The sequence below is a fragment of the Pleurodeles waltl genome, chromosome 6, assembly GCF_031143425.1.
Source record: "Pleurodeles waltl isolate 20211129_DDA chromosome 6, aPleWal1.hap1.20221129, whole genome shotgun sequence".
Lineage (NCBI taxonomy): Eukaryota > Metazoa > Chordata > Amphibia > Caudata > Salamandridae > Pleurodeles > Pleurodeles waltl.
The window spans coordinates 163,567,818-163,586,327 of record NC_090445.1 but is presented as its reverse complement, the minus strand read 5'-3'; the positions used below and the strand labels follow the sequence as shown (position 1 = coordinate 163,586,327).

At 46.0% G+C, this 18,510-nt stretch overlaps 1 protein-coding gene across 1 annotated transcript in view; it reads left to right on the top strand.

The window, feature by feature from the left end:
- The window catches only part of PLEKHH3 (pleckstrin homology, MyTH4 and FERM domain containing H3), a 264,118-nt gene that overhangs the window by 152,828 nt on the left and 92,780 nt on the right, over window positions 1-18,510 (top strand). Inside the window, exons 5-7 of the mRNA XM_069237720.1 lie at window positions 3,490-3,647; window positions 4,565-4,691; window positions 17,261-17,558. Of these exons, the coding sequence (XP_069093821.1) occupies window positions 3,490-3,647; window positions 4,565-4,691; window positions 17,261-17,558 (583 nt within the window). The remainder of the gene's footprint in view (window positions 1-3,489; window positions 3,648-4,564; window positions 4,692-17,260; window positions 17,559-18,510) is intronic.

The window sequence follows — 18,510 nt, the reverse complement described above, 5'->3', positions numbered from 1 at the left end:
TACCCATGTTACATAGTTCTTCTGTGTAGGAAGTTGGCTCTGTATGTGCTATTTCAAAGTAAGGAATAGCATGCACAGAGTCCAAGGGTTCCCCTTAGAGGTAAAATAGTGGTAAAAAGAGATAATACTAATGCTCTATTTTGTGGTAGTGTGGTCGAGCAGTAGGCTTATCCAAGGAGTAGTGTTAAGCATTTGTTGTACATACACATAGACAATAAATGAGGTACACACACTCAGAGACAAATCCAGCCAATAGGTTTTTATATAGAAAAATATATTTTCTTAGTTTATTTTAAGAACCACAGGTTCAAATTCTACATGTAATATCTCATTCGAAAGGTATTGCAGGTAAGTACTTTAGGAACTTTAAATCATCAAAATTGCATGTATACTTTTCAAGTTATTCACAAATAGCTGTTTTAAAAGTGGACACTTAGTGCAATTTTCACAGTTCCTAGGGGAGGTAAGTATTTGTTAGGTTAACCAGGTAAGTAAGACACTTACAGGGCTTAGTTCTTGGTCCAAGGTAGCCCACCGTTGGGGGTTCAGAGCAACCCCAAAGTCACCACTCCAGCAGCTCAGGGCCGGTCAGGTGCAGAGTTCAAAGTGGTGCCCAAAACACATAGGCTAGAATGGAGAGAAGGGGGTGCCCCGGTTCCGGTCTGCTTGCAGGTAAGTACCCGCGTCTTCGGAGGGCAGACCAGGGGGGTTTTGTAGGGCACCGGGGGGGACACAAGCCCACACAGAAATTTCACCCTCAGCGGCGCGGGGGCGGCCGGGTGCAGTGTAGAAACAAGCGTCGGGTTCGCAATGTTAGTCTATGAGAGATCTCGGGATCTCTTCAGCGCTGCAGGCAGGCAAGGGGGGGGTTCCTCGGGGAAACCTCCACTTGGGCAAGGGAGAGGGACTCCTGGGGGTCACTTCTCCAGTGAAAGTCCGGTCCTTCAGGTCCTGGGGGCTGCGGGTGCAGGGTCTCTCCCAGGCGTCGGGACTTTAGGTTCAAAGAGTCGCGGTCAGGGGAAGCCTCGGGATTCCCTCTGCAGGCGGCGCTGTGGGGGCTCAGGGGGGACAGGTTTTGGTACTCACAGTATCAGAGTAGTCCTGGGGTCCCTCCTGAGGTGTTGGATCGCCACCAGCCGAGTCGGGGTCGCCGGGTGCAGTGTTGCAAGTCTCACGCTTCTTGCGGGGAGCTTGCAGGGTTCTTTAAAGTTGCTGGAAACAAAGTTGCAGCTTTTCTTGGAGCAGGTCCGCTGTCCTCGGGAGTTTCTTGTCTTTTCGAAGCAGGGGCAGTCCTCAGAGGATGTCGAGGTCGCTGGTCTCTTTGGAAGGCGTCGCTGGAGCAGGATCTTTGGAAGGCAGGAGACAGGCCGGTGAGTTTCTGGAGCCAAGGCAGTTGTCGTCTTCTGGTCTTCCGCTGCAGGGGTTTTCAGCTGGGCAGTCCTTCTTCTTGTAGTTGCAGGAATCTAATTTTCTAGGGTTCAGGGTAGCCCTTAAATACTAAATTTAAGGGCGTGTTTAGGTCTGGGGGGTTAGTAGCCAATGGCTACTAGCCCTGAGGGTGGGTACACCCTCTTTGTGCCTCCTCCCAAGGGGAGGGGGTCACAATCCTAACCCTATTGGGGGAATCCTCCATCTGCAAGATGGAGGATTTCTAAAAGTTAGAGTCACCTCAGCTCAGGACACCTTAGGGGCTGTCCTGACTGGCCAGTGACTCCTCCTTGTTGCTTTCTTTGTTCCCTCCAGCCTTGCCGCCAAAAGTGGGGGCCGTGGCCGGAGGGGGCGGGCAACTCCACTAAGCTGGAGTGCCCTGCTGGGCTGTGACAAAGGGGTGAGCCTTTGAGGCTCACCGCCAGGTGTTACAGCTCCTGCCTGGGGGAGGTGTTAGCATCTCCACCCAGTGCAGGCTTTGTTACTGGCCTCAGAGTGACAAAGGCACTCTCCCCATGGGGCCAGCAACATGTCTCTGGTGTGGCAGGCTGCTGGAACTAGTCAGCCTACACAGACAGTCGGTTAAGTTTCAGGGGGCACCTCTAAGGTGCCCTCTGTGGTGTATTTTACAATAAAATGTACACTGGCATCAGTGTGCATTTATTGTGCTGAGAAGTTTGATACCAAACTTCCCAGTTTTCAGTGTAGCCATTATGGTGCTGTGGAGTTCGTGTTTGACCAGACCATATACTCTTATGGCTACCCTGCACTTACAATGTCTAAGGTTTTGTTTAGACACTGTAGGGGTACCATGCTCATGCACTGGTACCCTCACCTATGGTATAGTGCACCCTGCCTTAGGGCTGTAAGGCCTGCTAGAGGGGTGGCTTACCTATACTGCATAGGCAGTGAGAGGCTGGCATGGCACCCTGAGGGGAGTGCCATGTCGACTTACTCGTTTTGTCCTCACTAGCACACACAAGCTGGCAAGCAGTGTGTCTGTGCTGAGTGAGAGGTCTCCAGGGTGGCATAAGACATGCTGCAGCCCTTAGAGACCTTCCTTGGCATCAGGGCCCTTGGTACTAGAAGTACCAGTTACAAGGGACTTATCTGGGTGCCAGGGTCTGCCAATTGTGGATACAAAAGTACAGGTTAGGGAAAGAACACTGGTGCTGGGGCCTGGTTAGCAGGCCTCAGCACACTTTCAATTGTAAACATAGCATCAGCAAAGGCAAAAAGTCAGGGGGCAACCATGCCAAGGAGGCATTTCCTTACATTCTGGATCACTGCACTACATTATCACTACAGTTCTAGGACTCCCCCTTTCATAGATAATCGTGCATTCTATAAATGAATATCATATGATATGCCTGTTAGTGCCTTTAGGCACATGGGCAGGCCTTCCTATGGAGAAGGAATCCAGGGGCATCACTGATTTGCCTCTGGCATATAGGCCCTCATTATGAACCTTGCGGTCGAGACTGACATATAATAAAGGCACAGAGGACTGCCACAGGCGGCCTTCCACTGCCGTCAGGCACCCTGGCGATGGTGGAATTCTTCATCCGACAGGGCAGCGCTGTAAGCAGTGCTGCCCTGCGGATAAAGAACCCTTGTTCCGCCAGCCATTCCCTGGCAGGTTCACCCGCCAGGCAAAGGCTGGCTAAATGGGTGCTCCGGGGCCCCCGTGCAGTGCCCCGTCGCGCAGGTCACTGCCCAACGGGTGCTGCTACACATCGGTATTGACAACGACTCCATGTGGAGCCATCAGCAATGTCCCGGCCCAGCAGAATGTCTATTATTCGGCCGGCAGGATCTCAAGGGGGCTGGCGGTCTGTGATAAGACCGCCAGCATGAACACAGCAGGGATTCCCATCGTGTTCATAATGACCCCCATAGTCTTTGATCATGCCTTTCATGGGTTATCTACGTACTGCTTTACCACGAGCAATGGGTGCAAAACTCATATCAGCTGGTGATTATTAAAAATCTGAATGTGAAATTTTTAATGTTTTCTTAAGTGTGTTAAGCCTCTTTCATGTCTGTCACGCCTCCCTCCAGGTTATTGGAATGTGACCGTCTTCGGGCGTAAGCACCGCTACCAGTTGTACACTGAGCACCTTAACGAGGCAGTACATTGGGTTTGTGCTATCCAGAAGGTCATTGACGGTAAAGCCCCACTTGAAACACCCACCCAGCTGCTCATCAAAGATCTGGAGGTAAGGGGCCACACCACAGTTTTGTGTTTTCCTTACTTTTCCTGAGTCTGTTTTTGATAAGAAGAAAGCATTGTTTTGAAATGGTATTGTTTTGAAATGTGTAAGGCAATGAACCAAATGGCTGCCCCTAATGAAATGGCTGTTTTAGAAAAAGGATACTTACTATGAAATGGCTTCTGCTGAAAAATAAAACAGCTGTCCACCAAAAATGTGTTTACACGTTAATGCTTGCTGCCCAAGGTCTATGAAAGGTAAAGAGAGTATACGATATCCTCCCTGTGAGAACATGGTAAGTGCTGAAGAGACACTTCTTTAAAGAACAGTAGAGTACATCAGAACGCTCTGGGGATCCAGCTTCCTCTCCAGTCACTCATTAACTGTATATCTGCCGTTGTACTTGCAGGCTGTCGTTCACAGTATACAGACATCAAATGCATGCAACATACCAACGGTGGAGCATTGTTACTGATAGTCAGGTCTCCTTGTGAACTTCACTGACACCGGATCACCAAGGTCGAACTAGCTAGGATTTATTCACCCCTTGTGATTGGCAAATTCACTTTTTGTCTTGGCACAGGCCACCTGCACCATACAAAGTGCTTGTTCAAGCTGCAATATTGCCATAAATTAAATCAGTTTCAAGCCTAATGGTCTTAACTAGGAGATTGTATGGCAGGGTTACTTTGAAATCCCACTGCAGGTTATTGGATTTACAAATGTAGTATGGTTCCTGCAGTTTAAGTCAAGGTATAGGAAGGAATACAAACCAAACGTCAGAAAGTAGCAGCGTTTTAAAGGTACAAACTAGAAAAAGGTGATTTGTACTTGCAGTTGTGCGGGTTCTGTTGACGCGCTTGCATGTTTACCCTTGCTCTAAAGTTAGTTACACTTTTAAATCGGCAATTCTTTTTTTCAAGGAACACCGTTCGAGTCCAGAGATAGTGGAGCAGATCTACAAGAACAATCCCATTCTGCGGCACACGGCTAGCCCACTCTACGCTTCATTGCTTCCGTTCTCCTATGGCACAAGCACGGACCAAAGCTGTAAGTAAGGGTTGGAAATGCCTACTGGGAGAGGGGGCAAGGCTAGAAATACCAACACACTTTTGAATACACAGCTTCTTCCCTAATGCCCCAGACCAGAGCTTGCTGATTTTGAGGGCCAGGGCAATGATGAGTCTAAATTTGACATTAGAAAAATGTGTGTGAACTTCACTTTTTTTTTAATTGAATCAGTGTTAACCAGAATGGTCACCTTTGCAATTGTGACCTTGGCTGCAGGCAGAGTGGGTGATGGATCTAACTCAGGGCTGTTTAAAAGGGGCACGGAAGCGCTAAGTGTAATTAAGAGCCATTGCATATGAATTTATTTTATGTTGATATCTTTGAAGTCTGGCAGGGATGCTCTCCTCCCAGATCTCTGTTGGACCCTCATGCCCTCGCTGTTGACCTGCATAGGTAGTTTGAGATCATGTCACACACAAACACATAAACTATATTTCATAAGTTTATATTTCCTGCACAGCTGTACCATTTACTTGTTGCCCCTGCAGATGTACGCGGGCTGCCCTTCTGTACTGCTGTATTTTGTTGTACTTGGAAATTATGTAGTACTGTAGAAGCAGGGCAAGACTGAACGAGGTGACTGCAAGGGATAAAGTAGAGGAACCACAGCGCGTGGACCTTGCGAGGACAGCGGTGGATGTGTGGAATCTGAATGCGAGGGACACTACCGTCCGGGTTAGGTTATTGGGCAGTGCAGGGATGAATGTAGCTCGAAAGCAATGCTTGTAGAGGAGATGGGCGCGGAGCCCGTTTCCTGAATTGCAAGAGAGGCTGGCCGTGTCTTGTGTGAAGGGTCTGTTGTTCAGAGCCTCAGAGTGTTGCTTAGGGACTCTTTCTTTCAGGTTTTATTTTTCTATTGACTGTCAGAGGTTGGCCAAAATCAAGCCTCTCAGATTATGCCCTTATATGTGCATGTGTGACATGAGTTTTTACATGCACGAGGTTCAACTTAATTTCTTACATGTACAGGTGGAACTTGGATTTGTTTATATTAACTTTTAGAGATCTATCCTGGGCACCTTGTACCTGTGCGCCTAGGGTTGCTTACAAATAGTGAAGTGATTAGGGTTTTTGTACCCGTATACGAGTGACCTGGGCTTATTACATGGACCATGTGGTGCCAGTGCAAGTAATCGTACACGCACCACACTGATTCTAGGACGGAAGTGGTAATCGTACACGCACCACACTGATTCTAGGACGGAAGTGGTAATCGTACACGCACCACACTGATTCTAGGACGGAAGTGGTAATCGTACATGCACCATACTGATTCTAGGACGGAAGTGGTAATCCTACACGCACCACACTGATTCTAGGACGGAAGTGGTAATCGTACACGCACCACACTGATTCTAGGACGGAAGTGGTAGTCATACATACACCACACTGATTCTAGGACGGAAGTGGTAATCATACATACACCACACTGATTCTAGGACGGAAGTGGTAGTCATACATACACCACACTGATTCTAGGACGGAAGTGGTAATCGTACACGCACCACACTGATTCTAGGACGGAAGTGGTAGTCATACATACACCACACTGATTCTAGGACGGAAGTGGTAATCGTACACGCACCACACTGATTCTAGGACGGAAGTGGTAATCGTACACGCACCACACTGATTCTAGGACGGAAGTGGTAATCGTACACGCACCACACTGATTCTAGGACGGAAGTGGTAATCGTACACGCACCTCACTGATTCTAGGACGGAAGTGGTAATCGTACACGCACCTCACTGATTCTAGGACGGAAGTGGTAATCGTACACGCTGATTCTAGGACGAAAGTGGTAATCGTACATGCACCACACTGATTCTAGGACGGAAGTAGTAGTCGTACATGCACCACACTGATTCTAGGACGGAAGTAGTAGTCGTACATGCACCATACTGATTCCAGGATTGAAATGGTAACATCCTAATTACACCGATGGCAAGATAGCGATGGTATGAACACACCACAGTGTTTCTGGGATGAAATAGAGTAAACTGATCGGCTCAAGGCTGCTTCAGTGATAGAAGTAGTGAACATGTACCAGGCCACATGTTGCACTGAAAATGTGAAAGTGCAGGCACATGGATGATGAACCCATGATGATGGGTGAACACTCACCAGACAAGTTGTATTATGGTAGTGTATCATCATCAAAGTTTATTAATCATGATATAGTTACTTGAAACGCACATGATATTTATTATGGTAGTGCCAAGCAGCATACCGATTCCAGGGTGAAAAGTGCATCTGGCTTTTCTTCCGGGTTGGTAGTTTTGGGTTTAATGGGCACAAGTTAAATTCGAGGCTGGGAAAGTTGTACTGAAGGTCACAAAACGGCGCCTACACAGCACTGATTCCAGTATAGAATGATGGGAATAAGTGCACCTTTCTGTGTACAGGATGGAAGTGGCAGGCAGACGTGCTTCACGCCGACATCAGCATGTGGGTGCATGAATGCAACACATAAGACTTGGACCTGGCGCTGAAAAGAGGGAACAAAGTACAGCGAATGCACAATTTTGGATAAACCACTTCACAGACATGATCATGAAGCTGTGGGTCGCAGATGTCTTCACTGGTTACCATTCCGGAGGGATATCCTTTTTAAGGTGCTGTGCAGAGCGCATCGCCCTGTATCTGGTGATAATGGTCCATTAGTTTTCCAGAAAAATGTCAGTATCTTTAAAACGCTGCACTGCCATCAGCACTGCCGATGGCGCCCCTTTTAAAAGACACACCGTGGAGGCAGGTCTGGGAGAACTCTAGGAGCAGCTCTCTGGAAGGCAGTGCGTGTAGGCACCGCGAGTTAAACCATCATGTGACACTTGAGCTCTCAAACCCCACCTTTTTACACCCCTCTGGGTGGTGCTCTTTGGGGGTGGGCACTTCAAAGCCGGTCGGTGCGAATGGGCACTGCAGGATTGCCGTTCAGTCAGTCATTCTATCAGGAACATGCCCCACAGGGATCAGGGAATGAGCACTCGTCAGCTGCACTGCTTCCGGGTCGGAAGTGATGAGAACCGAGTGCAGTGTCCCTACCCCCGCCAAGATGAGAGTGGATGAGTAGTGCCCAAGGAAGATGACGGGAGCGTGGAAGGCATGTCTATCCCTCACTCCAGGATGGAAGTATTGGGCGGACGTGCGCCGCACTGAATCCGACATGGAAGTGGTGGGCGGACGTGCCGGATTACTCACTCCGTGCAGCTGCAGACCTGCCCTTTAAACCTCTTGGTGCATTTCCAGTGATTTCATGTTCTTTCAGGGCAGGCGAAAATCCATGTGATGAAAAGTTAGCAAAGAAAAGCACGTTTCCAGAGGGTGGTTGCACGGGAGCTGTGAAGCCACAGCCGCCTCCAGGCGCCCTCTAGTATGCAGTGTCTTTATGGCCTCCTTCAATCGCTTTGCAGGGCTTACTTTCAGCTTTCGTATGTGGACTGCTCTTGAAGGAACCGGGGGCTTGGGGGGAGAGGGGGTAGTGTGTGTGTGTGTGTACATCTGTGGTATGACGGAGTAGGGTTCTGATCAGGACCGTCATTAAGAAGGCAGCCTACATTTGTTGTGAACGAAACATATCACTGGAAGGAAACCAGGTGCTGAAATGCAGCCAGTTATGATTCTGTCCCTTAGATGGCCAGGGGAGGATGGGGCAGGATGCGCTTACAGTGAAGTGTACTCATTAAAAGGGTACAGTCTGTCCTGTTGTGGATGATGAAGCACAGAAATACCTGCGCGTTAAACCCCCAGTATCTGTCTCGTCTGCAGTCTCTCCGTGCCCCCATCAGTACGTCGATGCTGCCTCCGAAGACACCACCTCTGCGGGCTCCTCGCTTCCGGGACTCTGACTGACTTCGCTGCCGCCGGCTCTTTATAGCAAGCGGAGGCTATTGATTGGCGGCCGGCAGTGTTCTCATCGTTGCGTCACCCACCACCTCCCGTTTGCCAGGAAGCGCTGAGCTGCCTCCTGATTGGCTGTTGGTTGTTTGACAAGAAGGAGAGTAAGAGACTCCCAAAGGGCAGGGTTATGTATACTTCGAAGCAGTGTGGGTGGTATTTCATGACACCTCAGCCACCTTGATGGTTTTGCTTCGGTGGGCTACACTCACCGCTTTGCTTAATTTCAGAAGAAGGAATAATGGGTGGACTGGTGCTGTCCCATGCAATGCTAGACAAGGCTCTGTGCTCGAGAATGTGCTTCCTTAAGTTGCTTTCCCACAAGAAGGGTTACAATTCCTTGGTTTTAGACTTATGCTTCCAGCAATTGTGCTGCTTGGTGTTTAAGTGGAGAGGCATTGTAGGAATAGACAGTTAGTCCAGGAGCAGACAACTACCACATTCCTTGTCTCTTGCAGTGATGGTGCTTATCTAGGAACTGACAAGTACTCCATCCGTGTTTATTGCAATGCTAGTGCACCTTTTGGAGAAGATGAAGTCTACTCCTCCTCTCTTGAAGCAATAGTGTGTCTCCAGAAACAAATTAGCACTACATTCGTCATCTCTTGGAGAAGGCAATGTCTCTGTCCCTCATATTTTACAGAGAGTGCTCATCCAGAGGCTAAAGAGCATTGCATTCCTCCTCTCTTGCAGTGATAGTGTGTCTCCAGAAACCCATAAGCACTACGTTCGTCATCTCTTGTTGTCATAGTGCATTTCTTGGAAAAGACAATGGGGGTCATTCCGACCGTGGCGATCCAAGACCGCCAGGGCTGGGGACCACGGAAGCACCGCCAACAGGCTGGCGGTGCTTCCCAGCCCATTCTGTCCGCGGCGGTAAAGCCGTGGTCAGAAAAGGGGATCCGGCGGTTTCCCGCCGGATTTCCCCTGCATGGGCTGAATCTCCATGGCGGCGCTGCAAGCAGCGCCGCCATGGAGATTCCGACCCCCTTCCCGCCACCCTGTTTCTGGTGGTTTTTACCACCAGGAACAGGATGGCGGGAACGGGTGTCGTGGGGCCCCTGGGGGCCCCTGCACTGCCCATGCCACGTGCTCCTCCAGATGCTAAAAAGCATTGCATTCCTCATTCTTGCAGTGATAGTGCATCTCTAGAAGTCGTGCACTCCATCTGTTTTCTCTTGCAGTGATAGTATGTCTCCAGGAGCCAGCAAGCACAGCATTCTTCATTTGTTGCAGTGAACATGTACTCCATTCCTCATCTCTTGCAGTGATAGTCTCTCTAGGAGCTCAGAAGGACTCTACACCTTGGCCAGATTACAAATGTTCTGTGTTGGGTTTGTGTTACGATTTTTAATGTAAGCCTGACGCAAAATGCTAATTTCTATTTATGTTGAATTGTAAAAAGTAACAGAAAGCTGTGCGGTGTGGTGCCATGTGTTACTTCGAATCAAGGGCTTGTTCCGTAGGTAGTGCATAGATGTCCCCATCCAACCACCCATAGATTTTGATGCAAATTCTCATCTACAAAGATTTGTAGACAAGGATTTGCTCCCAGCTCTTGCCTCTCCTAAAGGCAGACATAACAAGAAGAATTTTTTTAATTTCCCCTCGTTTTTCTCTCGTTGCATGTTTGCTGCATTGTACAGCACATATACAAAGAGGAAAACACATTAAACCTAGTCTTGTACAGCAAGGAACCCCTCCCTGTACAAACCTACGCTTACCACATCGCAGACACCATTGCCCTGTGGTGCAGGGGTATCTGCGTTGGCGCATGGCAGCACAAAGTGTGCCAGCGCAGGAAGAGAGCAAAACAGTGGCACATCTTTGTAAATATGGCACTGTTTTGCTTTTCCCTGTTTCACACAACGCAGGAACATAACTTGTGTTGCTTTTTTTGTTGCTAGATATGGCGATGTTTTGCTTTCCCCTGTTTCACACAATACAGAAACATAATTTGTGTTGCCTTTTTTTTTGTGGAAATTGGGGCCCAGGTCTCTTGAAGTGATTATTGGGGCCATAGTAACAAACAATTTGCAATTGTGATTGGTTCACAAAAATGAAGCAAACCTGTCTAAAATGGTTTCTTTTACTTACTTTTCAACGTTATGATGTAAAAGCATGTATGTGCCACTTGGCAGCATAATTGTGCGACAGCACTTGGGAGAGAGCAGATCAGTGCCATATCTTTGTAGAATTTGTAGTAGTGCTTTCCTGCTATCTTCCTTTCGTGCAACACAGCACAGCGTTGCTTTAAAGTTTTGATAATCTGGGCCTACGTTTCCTTTATCAGAGAATCTTGCCATCCATCGTCGTATGTATTTATGTCGCTCCTCTTGGAGCAGACTAACTTTGTTGTATTAAGCCTTACATCAGGGAGCAGACAAGCATTCCACCCCCTTTTCTTGCAATGATGCCCCTTCTCTGTGACCAGAGCGGCACTGGCACATCTCTCTCAGTTGCACTAGGGATAAAGTGAACAGCAACTCAGTCGAAATGTTTACATAATTCCAGTAGACCATGAGCAAGGACCCCAAATTTAGGCTATTGGTACCACGTGGGGCCTTCTAACATGATTTTTGTGCAAGGTATGGATGCCTAGAGATGGGAAATACGTGATAGCAAGTCATCACTCTTTGCCTTTTGAGTGATATTATTGGATTAGCAATCATAGCCGAAAAATGCAATGGTTTTCATATTTTTGACAAATAGCATACAAATTCATCATGTGTGGAAAAAGAAATCTAATTTCACCAGATTGGTCAAATTCAATATAATATAGAAATAATTATGATGATTAATTCTAATAATATCAATTTGGTCCTTAAAATAATAACAATAGAACTTCATTGTATTCCTCATGAATTGATATAGATTATATGCATAATTTTCACTTACAATTCCAAGTAATAGTTGTCACATATTGCATAGGCAATGTATGTCATGAGTGAACATAAACACAATTTTATCATTCACATTTGTCATCATCATCTTCTTCTGAATAAGTGTCATTATTCTCTGCGTCTGTTTGGTTTTTACAAGTGGTAAGTCTGCACATGTCAGTGCACTTGAGGTAATTTAGACAAAGGACACGTGTTGGCAGTTTGCAGTTCTTAATGCAGTTGCAAGCTAGTAGATATAGCTCAGCCTGAAACCCCTGCCCCTCCATCCAGTTCACTAGCAGTTGCTGTGCTCCCTCATTTTTTTCCAACGTCTATCCTTTCTCAATTGGACTAGGTGTCTGTGGATCATTCAGAAGACATCTCTTGCTTATAGCGGCTTGACAATTCGCACATTCGGCATGTTTCTTCAGACAGGCCCTGCAAGGTGGAAGTTGATGACTGTCTATTTCACCCTTCTTTTCGCAGAATAGATGATATCTCCAGTCATTCATGTGATGAACTGAAGATTTTGGTGCATACAGCAAGCATGAGAATTGCTCCAATTTGTCTATTAGTTCTTCAGAGAGATCCCATTAGTCTCTGAGCTGCGAAAATGTTTCCTGTGCATGTCTGTTGGCAGAGAGGATTTTGAATACACTTTTCCTTTTTCCGCAAATGCGCATACTGTATCACATTCGGTAAACATACGGAGCCCTATCATAGCTTGACAAACATTTTCACCAAGAGTTAAAGCTATTTTTCCAATGTCAAAGACTTACATGCGTATTTTAGTACCACATTGCAGAAACAGTTTAGCCATGATTCTGTCATGGAATCCCAAACACATAATAAACACATCTGTGTCATCCGAGCTTATCATTACTGCCTCATAACCCTCATTAGCAATGTGTGCAGCATGCAGCAACAAATGAACATCTGCTTCTTTGTGTGTACTGTTGAGGTCAGGCACTTCGTGTCTCCCTTCAGATGTGATTTGGTAGCATTTATCTCCACAGTTTGCAAACAGTGCTTTATTCTCAAGTTTTTCAGAATACTCTGGTTTCTTCCATTTGTTAACAAGAAATGCAGTGAGAATTTTTATTTTTTACGTGGCTTAGGAATTTCTTCCAATGTCTGACAATCTGGGAAGGTGAGATGCTCTGCAGCTGGTGCCAGAGTTCTTCCCCTCTGATTGTCGTTTCGCTGTTCTTAATAGACCTCTCATGGTACGTATCAAACACATTGATTCTTTGACTCCTCTTTCCTTCTCGCAAAGCCATGGACAAGACTGACAGAGCCACCTCACCATAGTTTAATTCCTCTCCTTTTACTCTCTGAGTACCATCAATCAGTGTGGCTGAATTTCCAGGTATTACCTCAGCAGAGGTAACATTTTTTGCAAGTATGTTGCTGCAACAGCTTTGTTTGTCTTTCGCAACAGACCTTCTGGAGTTGCTAAAGTCCATGGTAAAGGTCATAAGGGATGAGAGAGTACACCACCATTTGTAGGTTCTGATTCTATGCTGTCACAATGATGCAACCAAATAGTGCTTTGTCTGCTTTCATGATGACTGTCCTTTCATTGCTGGTCACTGCCTTCTTCTTGGACATGTTAGTGAAGGTTTTTAGTTTGTTCACTTTTATTGGGTTATGACACTTATTATTAGGTGGATTATTCTCAAGTCGCTCAAATTTGAAGTCTGTATAGCACTGTTCACGCGCCTTCATTATGTCAGATACTATGTCTTGAGATGCCTATTTTTGCTGTGGAAAGACTAATGCCATCATGTGGCCCAACAAAAGGGTTTATCCAGCTTTGAACCAGAGTAACAGCTCTCGTAACTGTATCTTTGTCTTTTTCAATTTGTGACTTATGTAGGTCTGTATGAGTATGATCTGATCTGTTGTTGCGAACCATTTCCCTTATGTGACCCAAAAAGGCGCTTCTGTGTTCAGCCCTCATATAATATCTTTTCACAGCACCCACCTTGAGGTTGAACCTTGTCGTACCACTTGGAGTCTGTGTGTCTTTGTTGACTGTTACCTCTATCGTTTGATCGACCAGAATTCTGCCAAATGGATTAACATCTGATAGTTGAACTGAAAAGCATCTGTTGATGAAGGTGCGATGTATCTCTGGATGTTTAACTGCAAGTAATGTCATTTTGGCATAGTATACAGGAAGATATCTAGCGTAGTTCATCCTGTTATACGCAAAACACAGTGAGATCATAGAGCGTATGGCAGGAAGATGTAAATGCCAATTTCCATCTTAAGCAGCAGAGCCAGCAAGACATTTTCAACAATATCCACATACAACATCCACAATGCAGAGAGATCTCCATTGTCATGACGAAGGTGTTCCAGGAATACATCCCAAAGCTGTTTTACTTCGGCAAAGGCAGCATTCTGCAAGAGGTCGTCTAATCTCTGTTGGCATAGGTCTTTTGCAAAGTCATTAACATCCTCAATGAAGGAGTAGACTACCTGAATGTTCTCATCGTAATTCTTCTTCACCCAGGGGCTAAAGTCCAACCAAGCCAGTCTCTACATAGCTTCATACACACCACTTGTGTATTCAAACTACAGGATTGTACATACGACCTTCTAGTACTAATGTTATCATGTCTGCTCCAATGCAAAGGTTGTGAAGGCCAGCATTTTGAAAGTGTTTTCCAAGAACGGACATGACATTGCAAATGGTGTGAAAGATGCCCATTTGAAGAATAATTCAGTTGTATGTTGCTGTATGCTTCCACGTGATCTCAGTTGTTTTTGCGTAGACAGCTTGATCCATGACCACTACAATTTTCACCAAATGCAGTTATTCCCTTATCTGCTCTGACTGTTTCAAAATGTCTGAAAAAGTTGTCATCTCGATTGCAGGGGCATTACTAGTGGGCAAATAGCCTTTGGAATCCTGTGATACACTAACTAGGTCTCTAGTATTAATGTTAAATCCTGTCCAACTTGGTATTAACTGTGCAAGGCTCCTTTTTTGTCTTGCAGCAGCCCAGATTATGTTCTTATTTTGTGTTGGCTTCAATTGGGCAACACATTCCGGCATGACTTTGGTACTTGTCATCAATGGCTGAGGCCCTTTATGTTCACCAGAAACATATAAGAACAATTTTTCATTATTTGTGGTGGTCAGTGTTATTTGCTTTTGTTTCTCAATGCTTGGAGACAACCTTTAAAAGGTTGTGGTCCGAACAACTTGGGCTGCACAACTATACATTTGACTTGATGAGTTGTCCCCTTACTAGGAAGAGTCTCTTCCAGTCTATCAGTGTTATTCCATGCTAAGTTAGTGAAGACATGAGGCCGAATGGTCAGCTGGAAGAACAGTTGGCTCACTTAAGGTAGCAGCAAGTTTTTGAAGACACAATGCGGTATAATTTTCCTCTAGTTGTGAGTATGAAATCCCATGACTAAGTCTGTTTAGAGTGCGAATAATTTCAACATTGCCTGTCAGCGTTTTTACAGCTTATGGGAGCAGCAGTTTCTTGGAGTTTCTTCTGGCCATTTGTAACTGCATATATAATGTCCTAACTGAATGATTGCATAAATAAGGCGATCCTTCTGGACGACTTCATAGTAAACGGGCTTCTGCACTTCCTGTGGTAAAATACTTGGGGAACTGTTTTGCTTTCCACATTCCTCGCAATGTCTAACAGTGGAATGTGATTCCTTACTTGAGCTGCCGCCAACATCTTTTCCATGATGAGTAAGTAGTCCTGTGGGCTTGTCAGCGTAACTCCATGTTGGACATTTGACCATAAATAAATTATACACTGAGGAACAGGATTTGATTGTTTCAGTTTTCTTCATGCTGCTGCACAGTCTTTCACCACCAGCTCTGGAAAAAGAAGTTAATTAAAACATTAATAATTTTACTTTGTGTTCTTAATATAATCATGATCACAATTATAATTATTGCCAATTTATATAATCACATTTACTGTAGTTGTCATTTTTAAAAATAAAATTCACAAATTCACAATAATAAAAATTATGAAACATTTCCATTTCCATCAAGGTATCCTGTGAGTGGAGTGGTAACTCACAAAAGGCAAAGATTTATGCCTTTCTATCAAATATTATCCATCTCTAGGCGTCCGTACCTTGCACCCTTCCACCCCCCATTGATACCGATAACATGGTTGGCTCAAGGCTTAAAACTCACAGAGCTGCTGTCAACCGTTGTCACTCTGAACGCTGCTGATTGGAGAGCATGAATCTGTGAGACCATGCTCATTTTATCTTGGGCCCTTCCGCTGAGATTCCACTTAAGATGCCAGATGCACTGTGGTTTGGCATCAGCCCGCTGGGAGCCAGACATAATTAGCAGGCCTCGGACTACAAGGGATGCTTCATAGTGCACACGTGGTGAAAGGCTGTACTGCAGTAGATTGCTGTAATTGACTTCTTTGAATTTGTGGCAGCTCAGGGACAGTAATAGAATAATATTTTTTATGGTTTCCTGCAGTGTAAATAACTGTGCTACCCAATTTAATGGCAGTCAGTTTACCGGCCAAGGTTGAGTTTCAAACTTACCACCTACAAATTGCAGCAGAGGTTTAACTTGCTGACCAGTCTAGTTGGCTGTATAGGTAGGATGATGTCGCTGTAGTCTGTCCCAGTGAAAGGAGACGCGCATATGTACGTTCGGCAAAGCCGGGCTGCTAAATTGTACACGATCTGGGGATCATGTTTCAGAGCCACGTTTTTTTCCCCAGTGCCAAATATTTCATGTTTTTGACACAGCAGTGATATATGCAGTGATATAACGCCACTGTCGGACAGTTTTCTTGGGGCTAAACAGATTAAAAATCTGAAAATTTGATTTGATGAGCCATTGGTACATCTGTGGGTTAACATACCTGCTCTGCTGTGCGACCTGCATGTGACAATTTGGAATCTACCCCGGGTGTGTTCCCGCCCGCCAGCATGAAGTTAATAACATTATGGTCGCTGAGTTGGATGACAATGATGCCCGTAGTGAAAGCTCCGCGAAACTGCCATTTTAGGGTGCCCAGTGCTACGTTAAAACAGCCAATTTCTGTTATGTACAGAGAACCTAGAAGCTTGCAGTCTTAATGTTATACTAAGGGGGCTGGCGTGGCTTTTGGCGCCCTGGGGCTGTGGGGGCTTGCTACGGCTTTATCGACCTCTGTTAATGATTGACTTCTGTTGCGGGTCCGTTCATTTTTTCTTGGAAAAGCAGCTAGGCGTGGGGGAGGTGGGGGGGGGGTCGGGTCGCTGTCCGTCTCGTGCTTCTCACCCGCATTAACTTGGTATGTTTCTTCCTTCCTCTCTCCTCCTTACCTTAACTTTTCCACAATATACTAGTTGATTCTGCCCCCATTTCTTCCGCTCTTCTCCTCACCTTTTGCCCCCACCTTTTCCCTGTTCTTTGTCTCACTTTTTTCACGTTTCGTCCTATTTTCTCCCCCCCCCCCTATTATTCTCTCCTCTTCTTCCCTCTGTGCCCGTGGACCTCACATTGTCCCCAGGACCTCCAATTTCTCCCTCTTTCTCTCCACATTAGGTTGTTTCCTTTCTCTCGCCCTTCTCTCTTCCATTCTTTCCCCGTTCCTCCCTCCCTCCAGAAATCCCTTCTCTCGCCCATTCCACGGGCAGCGAGAAATATTTGCTGGTAACCTTTACAGTCCTTGGGATTTGGAATGTTGCTTCAGCTGCTTGGCTTGCCTTCCTGTCGATGGATTTTAGGCAGTGAACGTCCTTTTCCCGCCCTTTTTCCGCAGCGGACTGCGCGCGAGGCTACACGACGCTGCCCGAGGAGGCCCTGAAGATCTTCAACTCGCTGCAGCAGCTGGAGACCGAGGCCGAGCCGGTGCCGCTGATCCAGGGGGTGCTGCAGACCTGCCTGGACCTGGAGCCGCTGCGGGACGAGGTGTACTGCCAGCTCATCAAGCAGACCACCGGCTCCCCGGCTCCCGGCGAGCAGGCAGACCTGCGCTACTGGCAGCTGCTCACGTGCATGAGCTGCACCGTCCTGCCCAGCCCGCCGGTGCTGCGCTTCCTCCGCTTCCACTTGACGAGGTAAGCCCGCCTGACCCCGGGCACCGCCGTGGAGGCTGAAAATTCACAACCGTCATCTCAATTTAAAGTCGGCATCATTGAGCCATTCGAGCTAGCCTTATTAAAATGTTGCTAAGCAAGCAGTGAATTGGCATGCATGATGCTCCCAGGCTTTATTGGTTTTTTTTTAAACGTAATCTTTATTTAAAAAAAAAAAAACTAGAACACCATAATGTTGTGCCCTGTTTAGTAAAAGCGACTCAAACCATATACATACAATAAACTTTCTGTAAATAGAAGCCTATTAGGACAAACATCAGGCAGGGAAAAGGAACACAACTTAAAAACATACAATACTCTTTTAATAGACAAAGAGCAAACTGACATCAATATGCACACATACAAAGTTAATTAGGTTGTTCGTCGCAAATCCATTCCATGCCTAGTTTCAACTCAAGGGTGCAGATGGCAGAATTTACAAGAGTAAATTCACACAATGTTACACTTATAAATTGATTTACTCCCATAAAATGACTTTGATATGGTCTAATTTTACCTGGTAGTGCATTTGTCTCATGGGTGGATAATAGGAGTTCCAAGACAAGAATTCACTTACACTGCTTTGTTGGTGGATGCACAGATGTGATCAGGAAAAATAATGTCATTTACTGCAACAGAGCCGATGGCTCAAGTGGGCTGTTCTATTGCCCCATGTAACATGCAACGGTGGACGGAATCAGAATGTGAAGGATGATTTAGCAGACCTTTAGTTGAAGTGGGCTAACCCAAATCTCAACAACCTATTCACTATCTGTGCACAAACTGCAGACAAAGGTGAGGGCCCTTTAACAACAGTTATATCCCGGGGCAAAAGGGCTTAAATGCTGTTAAAACATTCAGCCCACTAAGGATAGAATGCTCTAAATTAAAAAGGAAGAATTGGAAAGGCAACCATTGGAATGTTGAAGCAAAA